General features: G+C 45.2%; 1 protein-coding gene across 9 annotated transcripts in view; it reads right to left on the bottom strand.

Moving 5' to 3' along the window:
- The window catches only part of RAPGEF1 (Rap guanine nucleotide exchange factor 1), a 92326-nt gene extending 77969 nt beyond the window's left edge, over nucleotides 1-14357 (bottom strand). For 2 of the 9 annotated variants that reach the window (XM_055795302.1, XM_055795307.1), the window contains exon 1: nucleotides 13784-14059. In XM_055795302.1, coding sequence (XP_055651277.1) covers nucleotides 13784-13808 — 25 coding nt within the window. In that variant the 5' untranslated portion in view covers nucleotides 13809-14059. Of the gene's footprint in view, nucleotides 1-11999; nucleotides 12240-13783 lie in introns of all 9 variants that reach the window. The other 7 variants (XM_055795289.1, XM_055795317.1, XM_055795333.1 and 4 more) reach the window with 7 other exon arrangements.
- Between the last annotated feature and the right edge of the window lie 366 nt (nucleotides 14358-14723).

Raw genomic sequence — 14723 nt, 5'->3', positions numbered from 1 at the left:
GGCCAGACCAATGCAGGAAGCACTGGCCACACACCTCCAGCAAGCCTCTCCTCCCATTCTTACTCAGCTGAAATGATCGCTGCAATGCCATGTAAGGTCAGCAGATTTAGGTTACTGGAAGAATGACATTTTAAACCTGCTGTCTCTCTCATCCAAAACCATCTGCAATTCATCTTTTCAGGCTGAGATTATTCACTCTGGGGGAATTATCCACTAATCAGTTTTAATCTCCAAACTAGGTCCTCACAGTTGCAGCTAGTCAAGAGCTCAGTCTGGTGGAGATCTGGTTCCCTCTGCTCCTGCCGGAGGCCACGGTAATACAGAACAGTCTCCCACGGGCTTTAAAATACATTTGATGGCAACTCCATGACAACAGGCAGGTCTACGCTAAGGAAACTGGCACCAATTTAGCAGCCAACTCTGCCAGCGAAGGAACAGAGGCACTAAGCAAGGCTTCAAGTTATAAATCGCCTTCACTGGGCTGGGCCTTAGTTCTTTACTTCTTCCTGCAGAGGGAACTGCTCCATGTGGTTTTGCCCCACCATGATTTTCTGGGGTAGGATAAAAACTAATCAAAACCAGAATGCACAACAGGAAAAGGAGATAAGGACTCCAGTATTCCCCCCAAAATACATGTGCACAGAAAGAGGTCAGCACTGACTTTTGGCTCTTAAGCACACTTGCTCACTAGCCTGGCTGACATTCTGTTCAATATTTGTCACAGTCAAGCGTGAAACTCAAGAGAAGCGTGTGGTTAAGTGAGTCAGTACCCTGGGTTCTGCAAGTCCTTCTCCCCTGCTTATTATAGCTGATCCTTTTGCTACAGCCCTGCCCGGTTCCAGCAAAGCATTTCATAACAACTGCTCATCTGCTATAAAAACAGTTCATTCACTCGCCCATACTACGTACCAGCATGAAATTCATTTATATCTCCATCTCTCAGAGCAGACAGCTCTGTCCTGCAGGGGCTTCAGAGTAAGGTGTGCCCTTCACTTGCAAATATGATGCAAATAAAACCCAAAATCCAGACACAGAATGCCTCCTGCATTCACCCAGAAGCCAAGGCAATTACTGCAAAACTTGCAGTTTGCATCAGTAAACACAGCAACATAATAATTTTCGTTTACCTAATTTTCAATTTTGAGGGCCTATGCAAAACCAAAAACCAAACCAAACCAAACTCACCTGGATTTCTCCTGACAAGCACATTGTTGAACTGGTCAAAAATCCTATTTTACCCCCTGCAAAAGAGAAATTCTGGAGATTCTTCTGTTGGTATGATTCAGGATAAAGGGCTGTCTACAGCTGTACAAGTAAGAATGTTTTGGGAAAGAGAGATGTTTTTAATTCCCTCCAGTCCATTTAATAAAATCTAAACATCATAGCTTAAAATAATCCTGACTGACAAAGCAGGCCTTCCTATCCAATACAGTATAACAATGTACTGTATCAAAACTATTCTCTACCCTCTCCTTGGGTAGAGGATAGAGGTAGCAGAGATGGAGAAAAAGAAACCATTTACACAGAAGAGCAGAAACCTCTCTACCCAGACCCATTTGTTTTACTCTGCAAGTATTGACAGATGAGTAATGAAAACTCTGCTGCAGACACAGGCTCCTCTTCAAGGCAGCATCAGTTAATAAACCACAACCACAGCTGCAAAAATATTAAGGAATTTAACTAAATGACTCCTTCAAGGGCACAGGATTGCAGGAGGAGCCAGTTTTTGTGCTTTGTTATCATCCCAAAGGTTAAGATCGTAGTGTGCAGCACCAACACAAACCAGTGTTACTTTTCTGGATGTAAGAGCTTTGAATAACAATTTCGTTAAATGTATCCTACTGAGTACTAGTATTTTTAGCATGCTTTTTTTCTCCATTATAATATTTGAAACTTAGTACACCATGTTGCCAAAGCTTTTAGATGTGAAGTACCTCATCTGAGAAGTATTAAATGATAAAAATGAACGAAAATAATAGCAATACCAAAACCCACAGCCTGTTAACTCTCCCCACAGAACAAGCCACAGCACTGGTGACATTGCCAAGAATGGTGTTTTGCACGAGTTACCGACTTTGGATGCCAGACGCAGATCAGGACCTTGATCAACAGCCATGTTAACAGCACATGCACCCTGGGAATGATTTCAGAACCAGTTATGCTTTCACTTGATGGGGGAATATTTTTTTGGATATTGCCAGTGGAGCTCCAACGGACTGGATGACCAACAGCTGTAACCTTAGATGCTATTATTTATACCAGCCCCAAATACTTACAACTTCAGAAGTTTCAAAACAGTGATGTAAGCGATCAACAACCTTTCAACACCATTTTTGTTGTTACTAACAGTCTTACACACCTTGTTGCCAGAGACTTTCAGGATTTATAGACAAACTCATTTGCCCAGCTGCCACAAACAATCCCTCAGATGTTTCCTTTGTTTTGCCTTCTCTGTCAGGTTAACTTCAGCCGGAACAAAAAATGTAAAATACAAATTCAGGTGGTAAACCTGAAAACAGATAACTACAGTCAACTGCCAGGTAAGCATTTTTTCCTTACGCATATAGTAAAAACCCACAACAACTCCAGCAACCCCAGGCAACGACGCTGGTTGTGCCAATGTCTGGTCTGAACGATGGTTTTGATCCCTTGAACCTTGGCGCTCCCCAGGCTGCCAGCCAAATGGAAGCTCAGAGCTCTCCTGTGTATCACTTGCGGTATACCTGATGTCTCCAGGGAGCCCTAAAAGTATTACAGTGAAATGTACACCTCAGATTTGAGGTCTAATGAACAAGGCTGTAATTCAGGGTAAAACCTAAGAGTAAGAACTGCCAATGCATATTTAAAGAATTTATACAAGTGCTTTCACCCAAGACAGACAGAAGCAAAACCATCTTTGTTTAAAGACTACCTAGAAATATACAGTCAGTCACGAGAAGCAAATTCTCTCTTTGCATGCTTTTTAAGGGTTTATTTGCTCTGCTGTTTTTACCAGGATACTTTGGCTTTTAAGAGCAACCCACCCCTCACTGCCCTCGATTGGCTCCTCTGAGCTGTCCCCAGAAGACACACATACTTGCTTTTTTCCAGAGGATTTTGCTCCTCAGCATTCCCTGTTCCAGGCCAACCAGTTCACAATTCAAGTAGTCTTTTTTTATCAGTGTTTTTACCTTTCAGCCTGACGCCAAGTCATCAGCTGATGGAACGCAATACCTCATGTCTCCCTGGGCTGTGCAGCACAAGGGAAAGCAAAGAAATTCAACTTTAAAAGGTCTAGCGTCTGTTTCTTCTTTGGGAACTAACAGCAAATTAGATAAAAAATTCTGCCAGCTCACAGACCTGCCACTAGCAACGGGGTTAATATTAAGTGAGCTCTTGCAGGCATCCCCTTTGTGGTACATAAGGTTCTTTCACTAGTTCTCAGCAGTGACTTGGACATGAGGTGGGATTTTGTTGGAGGCAAGGAGCCTTCTAACCCTGGTTTTGTCGCTGGAGAGTCAGGCGGTCTGAGGGGTGAACACCACCGCCAAACAGCACATTTGCTTTAGTGCTGCAAGGAACAGCCATGCCAAAGCAAGGATGGCAGTGAAAAAAAGGTCTTCCGCAGCTCTGCCTCAAGCACAGATGCAGCAAGCCGTTTGCTAAATCAATGCATTCAGCTTCACATAACAACAGTTCAAGCAATACCTAAAATCTCTTCGAACAGCTTTCCAACAGGACAAAAACCTGCCTGAGGCTGGGACCCATCTCCCCCAAACGTAGCTGGGTGAACGTTAGGTGTTAGGGTCTACGCTAGTCAGTCACCACAGGCTTTTCCTATTGTCTCTGCTGAAAGACGAGCATTTCCAAACCAATATAACCAGTATTAAATCCTTTTGACAACTGCTGGAATCCATGAGGGACTAGAAATTATTAGAACAAAAATTATATGTAAATAAAGAATATATTACATTTTCTATATGCAAAATTGTATCTATTTCAGTATAGGTGCAATTTTGACCCAGCTTCACAAAATTGACTAATTCTGGGCAAGGATATTCTCAAATCACCATAAATCTCTCTTTTATGAATTTATCTTACCTTGGTAGATTGAGAGGCAAAAGCTTAAATGACACCATCAGTTTTTAACTAACACAAGTGGGCTGGTGAAGAAATGAAGTTTCTAGGCAATAAAGGATTTATATCTGTTCATTCTTAGATCCTGCCCATACGTGAAGGCTGTTGCATCAATTAATCCAGTTGAGGTTAAACTAGTGTAGCTCACTGCACTTTTTTCTCATATTTTTTCAAAATACAGTCAGATTTATCTCACGTCTGTGAATTTTACAGTGCAGGATAAACTAATGAGACAAGTTTAGACAAAATGCCTATGCAACTGAATAAGCACAAGATCGTAACCTTAGTTAAATCATCAAACAGCAAACATTACCCAGGTCTTATTTCAAAAGTCATCTTCTATGAGCAGTAAAACTAGTGAAACACTATCTAATCCGCTTCCAACAGAAGAAAACTAGCTTCCTCACGTCTCCCTTGGCACCCCCTCTGTAGAAGCAGCACCATGTGTGTTAGCAATTCTGAAATGACACACGTACTAGTTGACACTGGATTGCCAAACAAAGTATGGGACAGCTCCATCTTCCCTTTTGCCGTAACGCAGGCGCTATTTTGGTGCCTCTGTTTTACTCAGTCTTCTCCAGAAAACATGCAGAAATTTAAACACATTTTAGCATTGATTCCTCTCCAAAGGTTGACTGAAATTGGCCAATAGGTCAAGAGTTCTAGCAGAGGATGGATGAGCCATCACTATTTCCTTATGAAAAGATGCTACAGATTAAGTAAGAGAGGTACTGACATAAGAATCAAGCTTAGTTCCGAGCAGGCACACCAAGTTATGCATCAGGACTCAGTGGGTCTTTAAAGGGATGCTGTACAGCTGAACATCACAAAAATGGCCATATTTGAGAGAGCCAGCTCACTGTAAACAATGTACTTTATCATTCCCTATATTAACTAAAACATGTTAACAGGGTGGTTCTACAGCTTTCACAAATGTTTCTCCTGTAAACTACAACAGACCAGGCTGACAGAGCAAGAGACAGAAGTGCCACCACTTCCAGTGACAAAAAGCGAACAGCTATTCACAGAGCAAACAGAAAAACTAAGCTGAAAACAAGAGAAATTTGCCACCTCAGTTTCTGTCAGGTACATTCTCCCAGATATTGCTCATACAGAGAAAAGATTTTTTTTTTAAAAAAGTCATGTGACTTTCAGATGCATAATGGTTTTGGGTACTGCAAATTTCTCCCATATAGTAGCTCTGGCGAAGCAATTCCAAGCAGTAAAAGAGTAAACTCAACCCCTGCACCACTCTTACCATGCTCCATCAAAAATCTGGCATCAGACTTAACATATGATTTCACGTGACCTTTGCAAGGATACTTATACAGACAAACCACCTCCTCCGCGAGCCAATACACTAAATTTTCTGTAAGTCTCTGTAAATTCATAGATGAGCTCTACTAAACCTATTGATAGACCTCCCTAGCTCCTTAAACCTATTATTCTTGGATATAACTCAGTTTAAAGCTTCTTCTAATTAGAAAAGCAGAAAACAGACACTTAAAAAAATTACTATGGAAAAAATATATCCAAACAGGGATATTTAATTTCTTCGTATATCAAAGTTGCAGCATATATCACTCCCAACAATGAAATGCAAGACTTAACTGTTAAGCAAAACATGGATGGGAACCATCCGCACTTTATCTCCCAACACTCAAATTGACAAACTTAAGGTAATACAGCTAGAGCACAAAATGAAAGGATAATCTATCACCCAAGGAAAATCGTGTTTTAAAGAGTATTGCCCTGCTAACTGAAGCCCACTGTCAGACAGATTCACTGAGCACTGCTATCTAGAATTGATTGGAATGTACTATACAACCAGAACTAAAATATTGATTTCCCTGGGTGCCCTTCATTACATGATGTTTGGTTCGTAAAGGAAACTTTCTAAATATGGAACTAATTCCTGAAGCTACTTCACCAGCTCTTGGGCAGTATGGATAGGCCAGATTGGTAGACTGGGAAGCACAATAAAAACATCAAAAGGCAGGGGATAGAACAAGTCATGCTGTACGTTGTGAACACACTCCTTTTGCTCCCATTTTAATTATTAAAGACTACCCGCAAACTACAGTTTAACAGATGCAGAACTACATAGTCAGTCTCTTGGTAAAATCTGATGAAGGTTTAATCAACCAACCAAGCTGCTGCACCCACTTAGTCCAGCTTTACCAGCTATGGGTAACTTTGATTTTAACCTCTACTGATTTTTTTTCCTTTCTTTCCAGAAGTCTAAAAAGAAAATTCTCATCTATTTTCTTTCAAAACCCAAGATTTTTGTACATGTGAGGGATGAAATTAAAGATCTTGTTTAGAATATAAATGGGACTGCTTCAGTGAATATGTTAAGTTCGCAACAAAGGGCATCCCCACAGGAAGCCTTCAGAGAGAAAGAATGAGAGCATGCGAGTGCCAGCAAGCGTTAACCTTCCTCCCTCAGCAGAATGAATTAATATTTCTTTAGAGGCACTCATGGCCACACCAAGATGTTAACTTGAATCACGAAATGCACAGTATTTTCATGATAGCAGAAAAGCTCTACACAAAGCAGCGGAGATCATCACCCAGGTAAAGTAATATAATGCAAATCATGCATTTGCTTAATTCAAAGAGCCTCAGCCCCATAATTAAGAAATCTCCGGGTGCCATCCATGCTCAGTCGACCCTCTCAGTGGCGTAAAAGGGGAACCAAAAGAAAGAAACATGAAACCAAAGTGCTAGCCAACGCTTAGAAAATCCACATAGCTCTCGGCAATTCTCAAGTCTTTTAGATTACTCTCCTAAATATGGTAAAATAGAAAGCAAGTGTAGGAGAACCGATTCTCCCAAATACTGTCAATATCTTATCACCCTCAACACTAAGTGAACGCTCTGATACAGACCATCTTATTCTTAATACTTGTTTCTGTTCACTTCTTCCTTGCTTTCAACATGAAAACATTATCTTACAAACTCCACAGAACGTGAGCTATGGTAGCAACTAAAACAGCAAACGGATTTCACATCAAAAGACTGTTTCAAAGCTGAAGAGCTTTAACTGAAATATGAAATGCAAATAAACACAGTATATATAAAAATAAAAAAAAATGCAAAATAAAAATAATCTCATCCATCGACTTTCTCAGGTTACTTCACAGAATACGTGGGGACATCATTTCTCCTTCACATAGATAAAATTGTTTGCTCTATCAGTATCAACATCACGCACCACAAGAAGAGATCGGAGATGTATTTTTAAGGAGGGATGCTACAGGTCAGGTAATACAGCTGCAAATTTGTCAGGCTGCAGTAACGTGAATAGCAGAATTGCAGAACATTCTTTTGGCAGCACGTCCCAACCTGCAGGATTCCTGCAGCTTTTCCGGATGGCTGAAATTCATCTTATTTCTCTTTGCCTTGGAACAGACTTCCGTGAAAGCTGCCGGGAGCCTCCCCCTTGCCTACTTTCCCTTTTTGTCATCAGTCTGCCCTTTTCCTATCTGCTCTACTTGCACGCTACTTAGCCCACCATTGCCTCCTCTTCTAACATCTGTGGGTTGGGCATCCTCTCACTTCTTTTCTGGTCTTCCCAACCATTCCATCAGCTTCTCCAATTGTGTCCCTTTTTCCTTCTCTGGCCACCTTTTCATACACCTCACAGTTCTGGGGCTGCAAATTCAAACTTGCAAAGGTGAATAAATCTAGTTTTCCTCCTCTAATCTCTACTAAAGCACTGAAAATGACACACTCCATTACTATCCCCTCATCCCATTATGTTCTACAGCATTTCTCAGCTGAACACCATGAAAGCCAAGCTTTGGTTATTTAGACAAAATTGACAAGTAACAAAGCCAATATTCTTGCAACAGCTAGGTGATTTTAATACTCCTTCCATGTCGCTTCCGTGACAATGGCTGAATCCTAGTGTTAATAAAGAAAAAAAGACAGATGTAACACCAAAGAATTTCCCAAATATTCAGACACTTACAGCACAATAAGTTTTAATTAATTGAATCACATATTTGAGAGGCTGAAGGATCCCTCTCCACGCGCAGGTTCTTGTCCAGATAAGGTAAAGTCGCCACAGGAAGAATAAAGGCTGGAAGGATTCATTTCAGTGCTAAGCAACAGGACACAGAGATCAACAGCTCTGCAAAGTGGCAGAAGACCCCAAAACTCCAGATCTCTAATTTCAGCAGAAAAATGTTGGGATGGAAAATGGAACAAGTTATATCTTCTGCACGTATCCAAACTATGCAAAATGACAGGTGTGGTGAGCAGGAGAGAGGAAGGCGGCTATTAAATCATCTTACTTGTAGGTCTGACATGTCATTTGTTGTTTCCAATATACTACATAGTTTCTGAAGCAAGCCTAGCACGAAGACAGGAGATGCTATCTATCGTCTTACCTCTGCTGGGGTACAAGGATCTTCCAAATTTGATGCTATGGCAACAAACAATCCCAGCTACCACCTCTCAGTAGCTCAGCTGAGAACTACCTAGACATCTCCTGTAACGCACATAATGACCGAGTGCTTGAATCAAATCTGATCAGCCATCAAATGCCTCTGCCAAGGAAAGGTGTAACATCTCTCTAGTTTCTTTAAAATGAATTCTAGAAAGTTAACACTTCATGTTGCTCCACCTGCAATTAAAATGCTGTAAGCTTCCGAATCAAATGCTCTCCTTTCAAAAGAATTCGTAAGGCAACAGCAAGGTTCATTTTGCCAATTGTGTCCACAGGCTTTCAACTTTGGAATAAATAAGGTGTTAATGTATTTTTTTTTTCCTAAAAGACCCACATTATTTGCATCAGCATCTATCTGCATCTATAGATAGAACTATTCAGATATCAGCTGAGGTGTCAACTACAATTCAAAACTTGCAAAATGATGAACAAAACCCTAAGGAAACATGAAAAAGTAGTTACAGGTTGATTCCCTTCCCTATAAACAAATACCCAGGTTTCTTCCACTCATGCAATATATTGCAACAAGCCATGCTAACAGCCTACAAGTCCCTTAAAAACAGGAAATACTCTCTGCAAGTGAGGCAACAGACCTAGATGAGGGACATTTGACTGACAGCGAACTTCCACTCATCTCTCTGCTTGCCAGGAGGTTAGCAAGAGCCAGTAAGAGTTACCACCACATAAAAATCACACCAATAGATATATTTAGTCATTGCGGTTCAAGGAAAACGACTGCTTGCACTGAAAATAAATTTAGCAATTGTTTCCAGTTTCTGCTTTTTCACTGACTAAGGCACAACCCAGCTGCTTCACATTCCAGTAGGCTTCAGCTGTCTTTTTTTCTCCCTTCTTTGTCCACTTCCTTCTTACAACTGCTATGACCATCTCAATCTTGCAGCAGTTATCCCACAGGCTACATTTCTGAACACTCCGGTCTTGAAGCTATGCAACGGAACACCTGTCAAGCCTACGATGACTTATAAAAAAATGCAAAATTCTGCTCTTCGTGCCACTTTGCAGGAAACACTAAATAATGCTCATCTTGTGCCTGCATTTTGCCTCTACACAAAACCAGACTGAATTGTTGATGCTTTTTAAACAAGTTACGATAGAACATACATGCAATGTCACTATCCCAGTAGCATGCAGCAATGAATGCAGTAGGTGCTAAAAGCCCAAGTAAAGAAGAATTGGAACTGAATTGCCTTTAGGGTTGTGAGGTGAGTCTTTAGAACAGAGTTTAATTGTCAGATCCCTGGACAAGACATTTCAGAGACAGTTTTTACTTTGTTTGAAAACCTCCAGTAGAGCAGCACTTATACTGGTCACCTGCAAAACTTCTAATTTGAAAGCCCTCACACTGAAAAGCACGGTACAGCGGTGAATACACATCTCAACCGAGAAAGAGTTCTCCCTAGTAACTCACCTAAGCATAACTTAAGACAAAGGGAAACTGCATAAAACTCTACAGGTGTAAAAAATATGCAGGATGATTTCCATAGAATGATCCAAGAGATGATGACAGTTCAAAATATATCCTCCCCAAAAATGAGATCCCCAGGAAACTTCACATTAATAGAAAAACATGTGTCTGATGCACAATTCAGAATCACGTAACTTGGCATGGAGGACACTGGACAAACATTAATTCCGATAAAATGGGAATAATCTGGCCTCCTGAATTGTTTCTTCTGTTTTGCCATTTTCCTTAAGGACAGAGTTCTCCTGGGATTACCTGTAGATGTTTATACCACCAATACTACAGGATGAGACTTCAGAGGTAAATTTGTTTATCAGGCAAATGTTTATGAGTAAAAAGTGAAGACAACAGCGTTTTCAGTCTGCATGGAATAAATATATTCAGTTGAGTCCTGAGCAGAATAGAGATAACTGACTGCACTCCAGGTAGCTAACACTTGAAACAGTTATCTCAAACAACCTTTAGCAGACAGCTATTTAAAAAGCAAGCTTACAAGGGATATGAAAACGCTGCAAGAAATTACAAGATTAAGATTGAAAACATCAAGTAGAATAAATCTTCAAAGTATGGCACCCATATGTTCTTTGGTTTTAATAAAGGGCATTCTTGAACAGACCTGCTTCATGGAAGACCTTTTGTTTTAGACCTGATGGTGTCTAACGGCTCCCTTATTGTCCCTGAACGATGCAGAATAGTTCAATTCCCTGGAGCACCTAATCCATCAGGTAAATAAATACAGGAACTCACACATTGCCATGGTAACAGGAAACCCAGGCAGAACCCGCGACCTTCTCCACTCTTTCTTGACATCCCTATTTTGGATTTTAGATCAAAACTGTAAGACTAACTAGCATGAGAGCAAAAATTTTCTGAAAGTGAAGACAAAGAGTCACAGTTCTAGAGTAAAAAAACACCAACACTGGATGTCATTCCTTCTCTTCAAGTCTATGCCTGTCCTGCTTTGAAAAAGTATTTGGAAGTCTTCTGGCTGGAGCGAACAAAACAGGGGGTCTTATACTAGTGAAAACAAAATACACCGTCTTATTCTTTATTTACCAGATGGCTCCTCTTCACTCCAAAGCAGTGCTCTGAATTGCTCTACAGTGACCCTTCTGTTGATTAAACAACAGTACTGAGAGGCTCCGGAGGGAGCCTTGTCCGCTCTTCCTTGGTTGACAGTATGGTAGCTGTTATCTCTAATCATTTATTATTGTTTTTTATGAAGTGTCAACAAGGTGTTTCATTTAAGGACCCAGGGAGCAGATGTATGCAAGACCTCTAGGGATCTCACCCTATAAGGTAACACTTTTTTTTTCCCCAGCAGCCTGACTAGGCAGACCTAAGAGTTCAAACCAAAGCCCAAGCTCATTCCAAGGTCTGTCAGGATGGCTTGTCATCAGGCAATACCCTATTTTATTTACAGCATAATGGGGTTTGCATGTATTTCCGTTCCCATTAGAACAAAACAAATTCAAATGTACACAAATACGCAGACCTTAGACCTCACCGCATTTGTCATGACTCTGCACCCTTTGTTCTGCTACCGTATATATTTTGACAAATACTATCCCAGAATTATTGCGGTATTACAGACTATGTTTATTTGGTGATGCTGTTAACCACACTGTGTCAATCAGAAGTTCAAATACTCAGAAACAAGTGATCAAGACTGTACTGCACTGGAACAGCTGGCTTCTAGCCCTCCTTCCCTCCCTGCCCCCGTCTCTTCTCCTCCAGTTTACATTTGGACTAGATTTTATTTTTTTTAAACACCCTTCCTAAAGAAACGAAGGTAAAAGCAGTTGAAAGAGGACAGTCTCCCAGATTTACAGTTTCTGTCATTCAGCAAATCATCACTACGATACACGCCCACTAGAAAGAATGCCTCTGCATCAAGGCTTCACCCATTGCATCTTCAAAACTGTACAGTTATACAGCACTGACCTGGGGATGTATCCTGCATGATGTCTTGAGTTCTTCAATGGGAGTTCAGTGTGTTGCAAGGCCGGGTCTCTAGGTTGCGCAGCGTATGCTTTTTGTATGGTATTTTTGGCCTTTCTGTTCTATTGTTTATGGAACCGCGCTGCGTTTGTGTGTGTCTACAGAGTCATCTTCCCGCGTTTGAACTCTTCACGCTGCTTCGCTGGTGTGGAGTTATATTTACTATTCTCACAGGGTTATTTACTGCACGCGAATAAACAAAATGTGATCACTTATTTATACATCTGTAATTACTGTCTACAGCACTATCAGCATTTACTAAAATCCCAAGCCAAATTCACCTCTAGCATAAACAAGTGGCAATTATTTTAGAGTTGGCCCCACATCTGTATATGCTGCTAGCACCTTCCTTACTCAGTTACCCGCTTCCCGGACAAACAGTTGCAGCGATACACCAGTAAGCATTGAAAAGACATAGCCAGAATCTCAAAGCAAAGCGTTATGTTGCGATACTGTGTAAGGGATCGTGCACCAGATTAACCTATGATATTTCTGGAATAACATTTGTCCCATGATGCGATGCACACTTGTTAGACAGTAACTCAGCGCTAAGAGCTGGAAACATGCCTACATACTGCACTGAAAGCCGGCTGCCAGGCAGCCAGTCTGCTTCTCCCTGGAGGCTGCTCCAGAACCCATGTCACGGGAGAACAGATCTGTATACAGCGCAGCACAGAAGCCAGAACAAACCGGGATGGAATGATCAAACCCAGAAAGCACTGCTGCCAACTTGACTCCTTTGAAACAGGAATCTTTCCTCAATCGGTGGCCACTGTCCTGGAAAGCCTGAATGCATCCCGACTCAGAGTGCTACCCTGTGCTCCCCAGTAGGGAACTGCCTAGCTTCTTACAACGAAAACCACAAAAACAGCGTTGATTTTTCCCTGCTAATGAAAGGCAACATAATTAAACTAACTTCACTGCTTGATTTGCAAAGCACTAACTGAATCTTAAACGTCCTACTCCCGCTACACGGCAAAACAGGGGCAATTCAAGCATCTAAAGTGACAACTGAGAACCAGACACGACTCCAGAAGCACAGAGAGACAATATGATCTGTGCTCGAGCGATTCCTGGTGAAAGCAGCTCCCCCGGCTCTGGCTCCAGGTGAGCACCCCAGGCAGAGGGGAGAGCTTGGCAGGAGCAGGGAAAACGGAGCACGTTCCCTCTGACATTTGCCCGCGGCCTCATCTGTCCCGGTCCTGCCCAAACGCCAGAAGAGGAAAGTTGGAGAAGTTGTAATTCATCGATGCGTGTAGGCCCCAAAGCGTTGCAGCGCCCCGGCTTTGCTGATGCTTCGCTACAGGGGAAGAACGGCTGGGGTGCGGGCAAATAGATTAAAAATAAAAATAAAATTAAAAAAAAGGGAGGGGAGGGGAGCCGCTGGAGCAGGAGGAAAAAGCGGAGGAAGAGACAAAAAGCCCGAGCCAGCCGGCGGCCGGGCAGCGCAGGAGCGGCCGCGGGCAGCGCGGAGCCCCGGGCACAGCATCCCCCCGCCGCGCCTTCGGCCGCGCCGCCTGACAGGAGCCCCGCGCCGGCCCGGGCCGCCTCCCGCCCGCCGCGGGGGCCCTGCCCGCCGCCCCCGGCCCCGCCGGGCCACGCCAGGCCCCGGCCGGCAGCTCCGGCACAGCCCCGGCGGGCCGCGGTGGCGGCGGGGCGGCGCTGAGAGGCGGGCGGCGAGCGCGGCCGCCCCGCCGGGCTCCCCCCGGCCTCCCGGCCCCGCTCACCTGCTTTCTCGATCTTGCCGGACATGTCGGAGCCGGGCTGAGGCGCTCGGGGCCCGGCCGCACAGGTAGGCGGCTGCGAGCGGCCGCGGCGCGGAGCTGCCAGCCGCCGCCGCCTGCTGCCGGGCCGGCCGGCCGCGATCCGCGAGAGGCGCTGCGGCGGCGGCCTGTGGGGCTCGGCGGCGGCGGCGGCGGCGCCGGCAGCGCCCGCCCCCCTGCCCGCTCCGTGCGCTGCGCTGCGCTCCGCCGCGCCGGGCCGCGAGGGGAAGAGGCGGCCCGGGGCTCCCGCCGCACACGCACACGCGCCGCCCCGGGCCGCAGCGCCGCCTGCCGGCCGCGCCGGGCACCCGCCGCCACAGCCCGCCGGGCGGGGCCGGCAGCGGGCGGGCAGGGCGGCGGGCGGCGCCCCGGGCGGCGGGCAGGGACCCCCGGGGCGCCGGCAGGGGCCGCCGGTTTCCTGAGGGAAACCCTCGGCCTGGCCCCCGGAGCGGGGCCCGGGAAGCCGCGCGGCCCCGAGCGGCGGTGGCGGGGACGCTCGGCACCGGCTGCGGGCCCAGCCCCTGGGCCCGGGGCCTGCAGCGAGGGGCTGGGGGCGGCCCTAGGGGCGGCCCGGGGGCAGCCCTGGTCCCTGGGGGCTCTGCCTCCCCGGCGCCCGCCTCCGTCCGCGGCTTCGCGGGGGGGCCGGGAGCGCCGGTGGGCCGCTCCGGCCCGGCCTGTCCCTCCCGGGGGTCCGCAGCAAAACTACAGGAGACCGGGGCGGGGGGAGCTGGCAGAGACCCCGACACAGTTTTTCAGTGGGACAGGACGGGGGTGCTGCCGCCACGGAGCGCCCACAGCACCCACGGGTGCCCCAGGGGAAGCCCCCGCGGCCCCCCGCCCCCCATCCTCAGCTCGGGGGCCACGGGCAGCCCCCCGGGGCAGTGGTCTCCCTCCTGCTGGAAGT

The sequence above is a fragment of the Falco peregrinus genome, chromosome 1 (assembly GCF_023634155.1).
Source record: "Falco peregrinus isolate bFalPer1 chromosome 1, bFalPer1.pri, whole genome shotgun sequence".
In the NCBI taxonomy this organism is placed as follows: domain Eukaryota; kingdom Metazoa; phylum Chordata; class Aves; order Falconiformes; family Falconidae; genus Falco; species Falco peregrinus.
The sequence above is the reverse complement of the archived record's forward strand: the minus strand, read 5'-3'. Positions and strand labels throughout refer to the sequence as shown.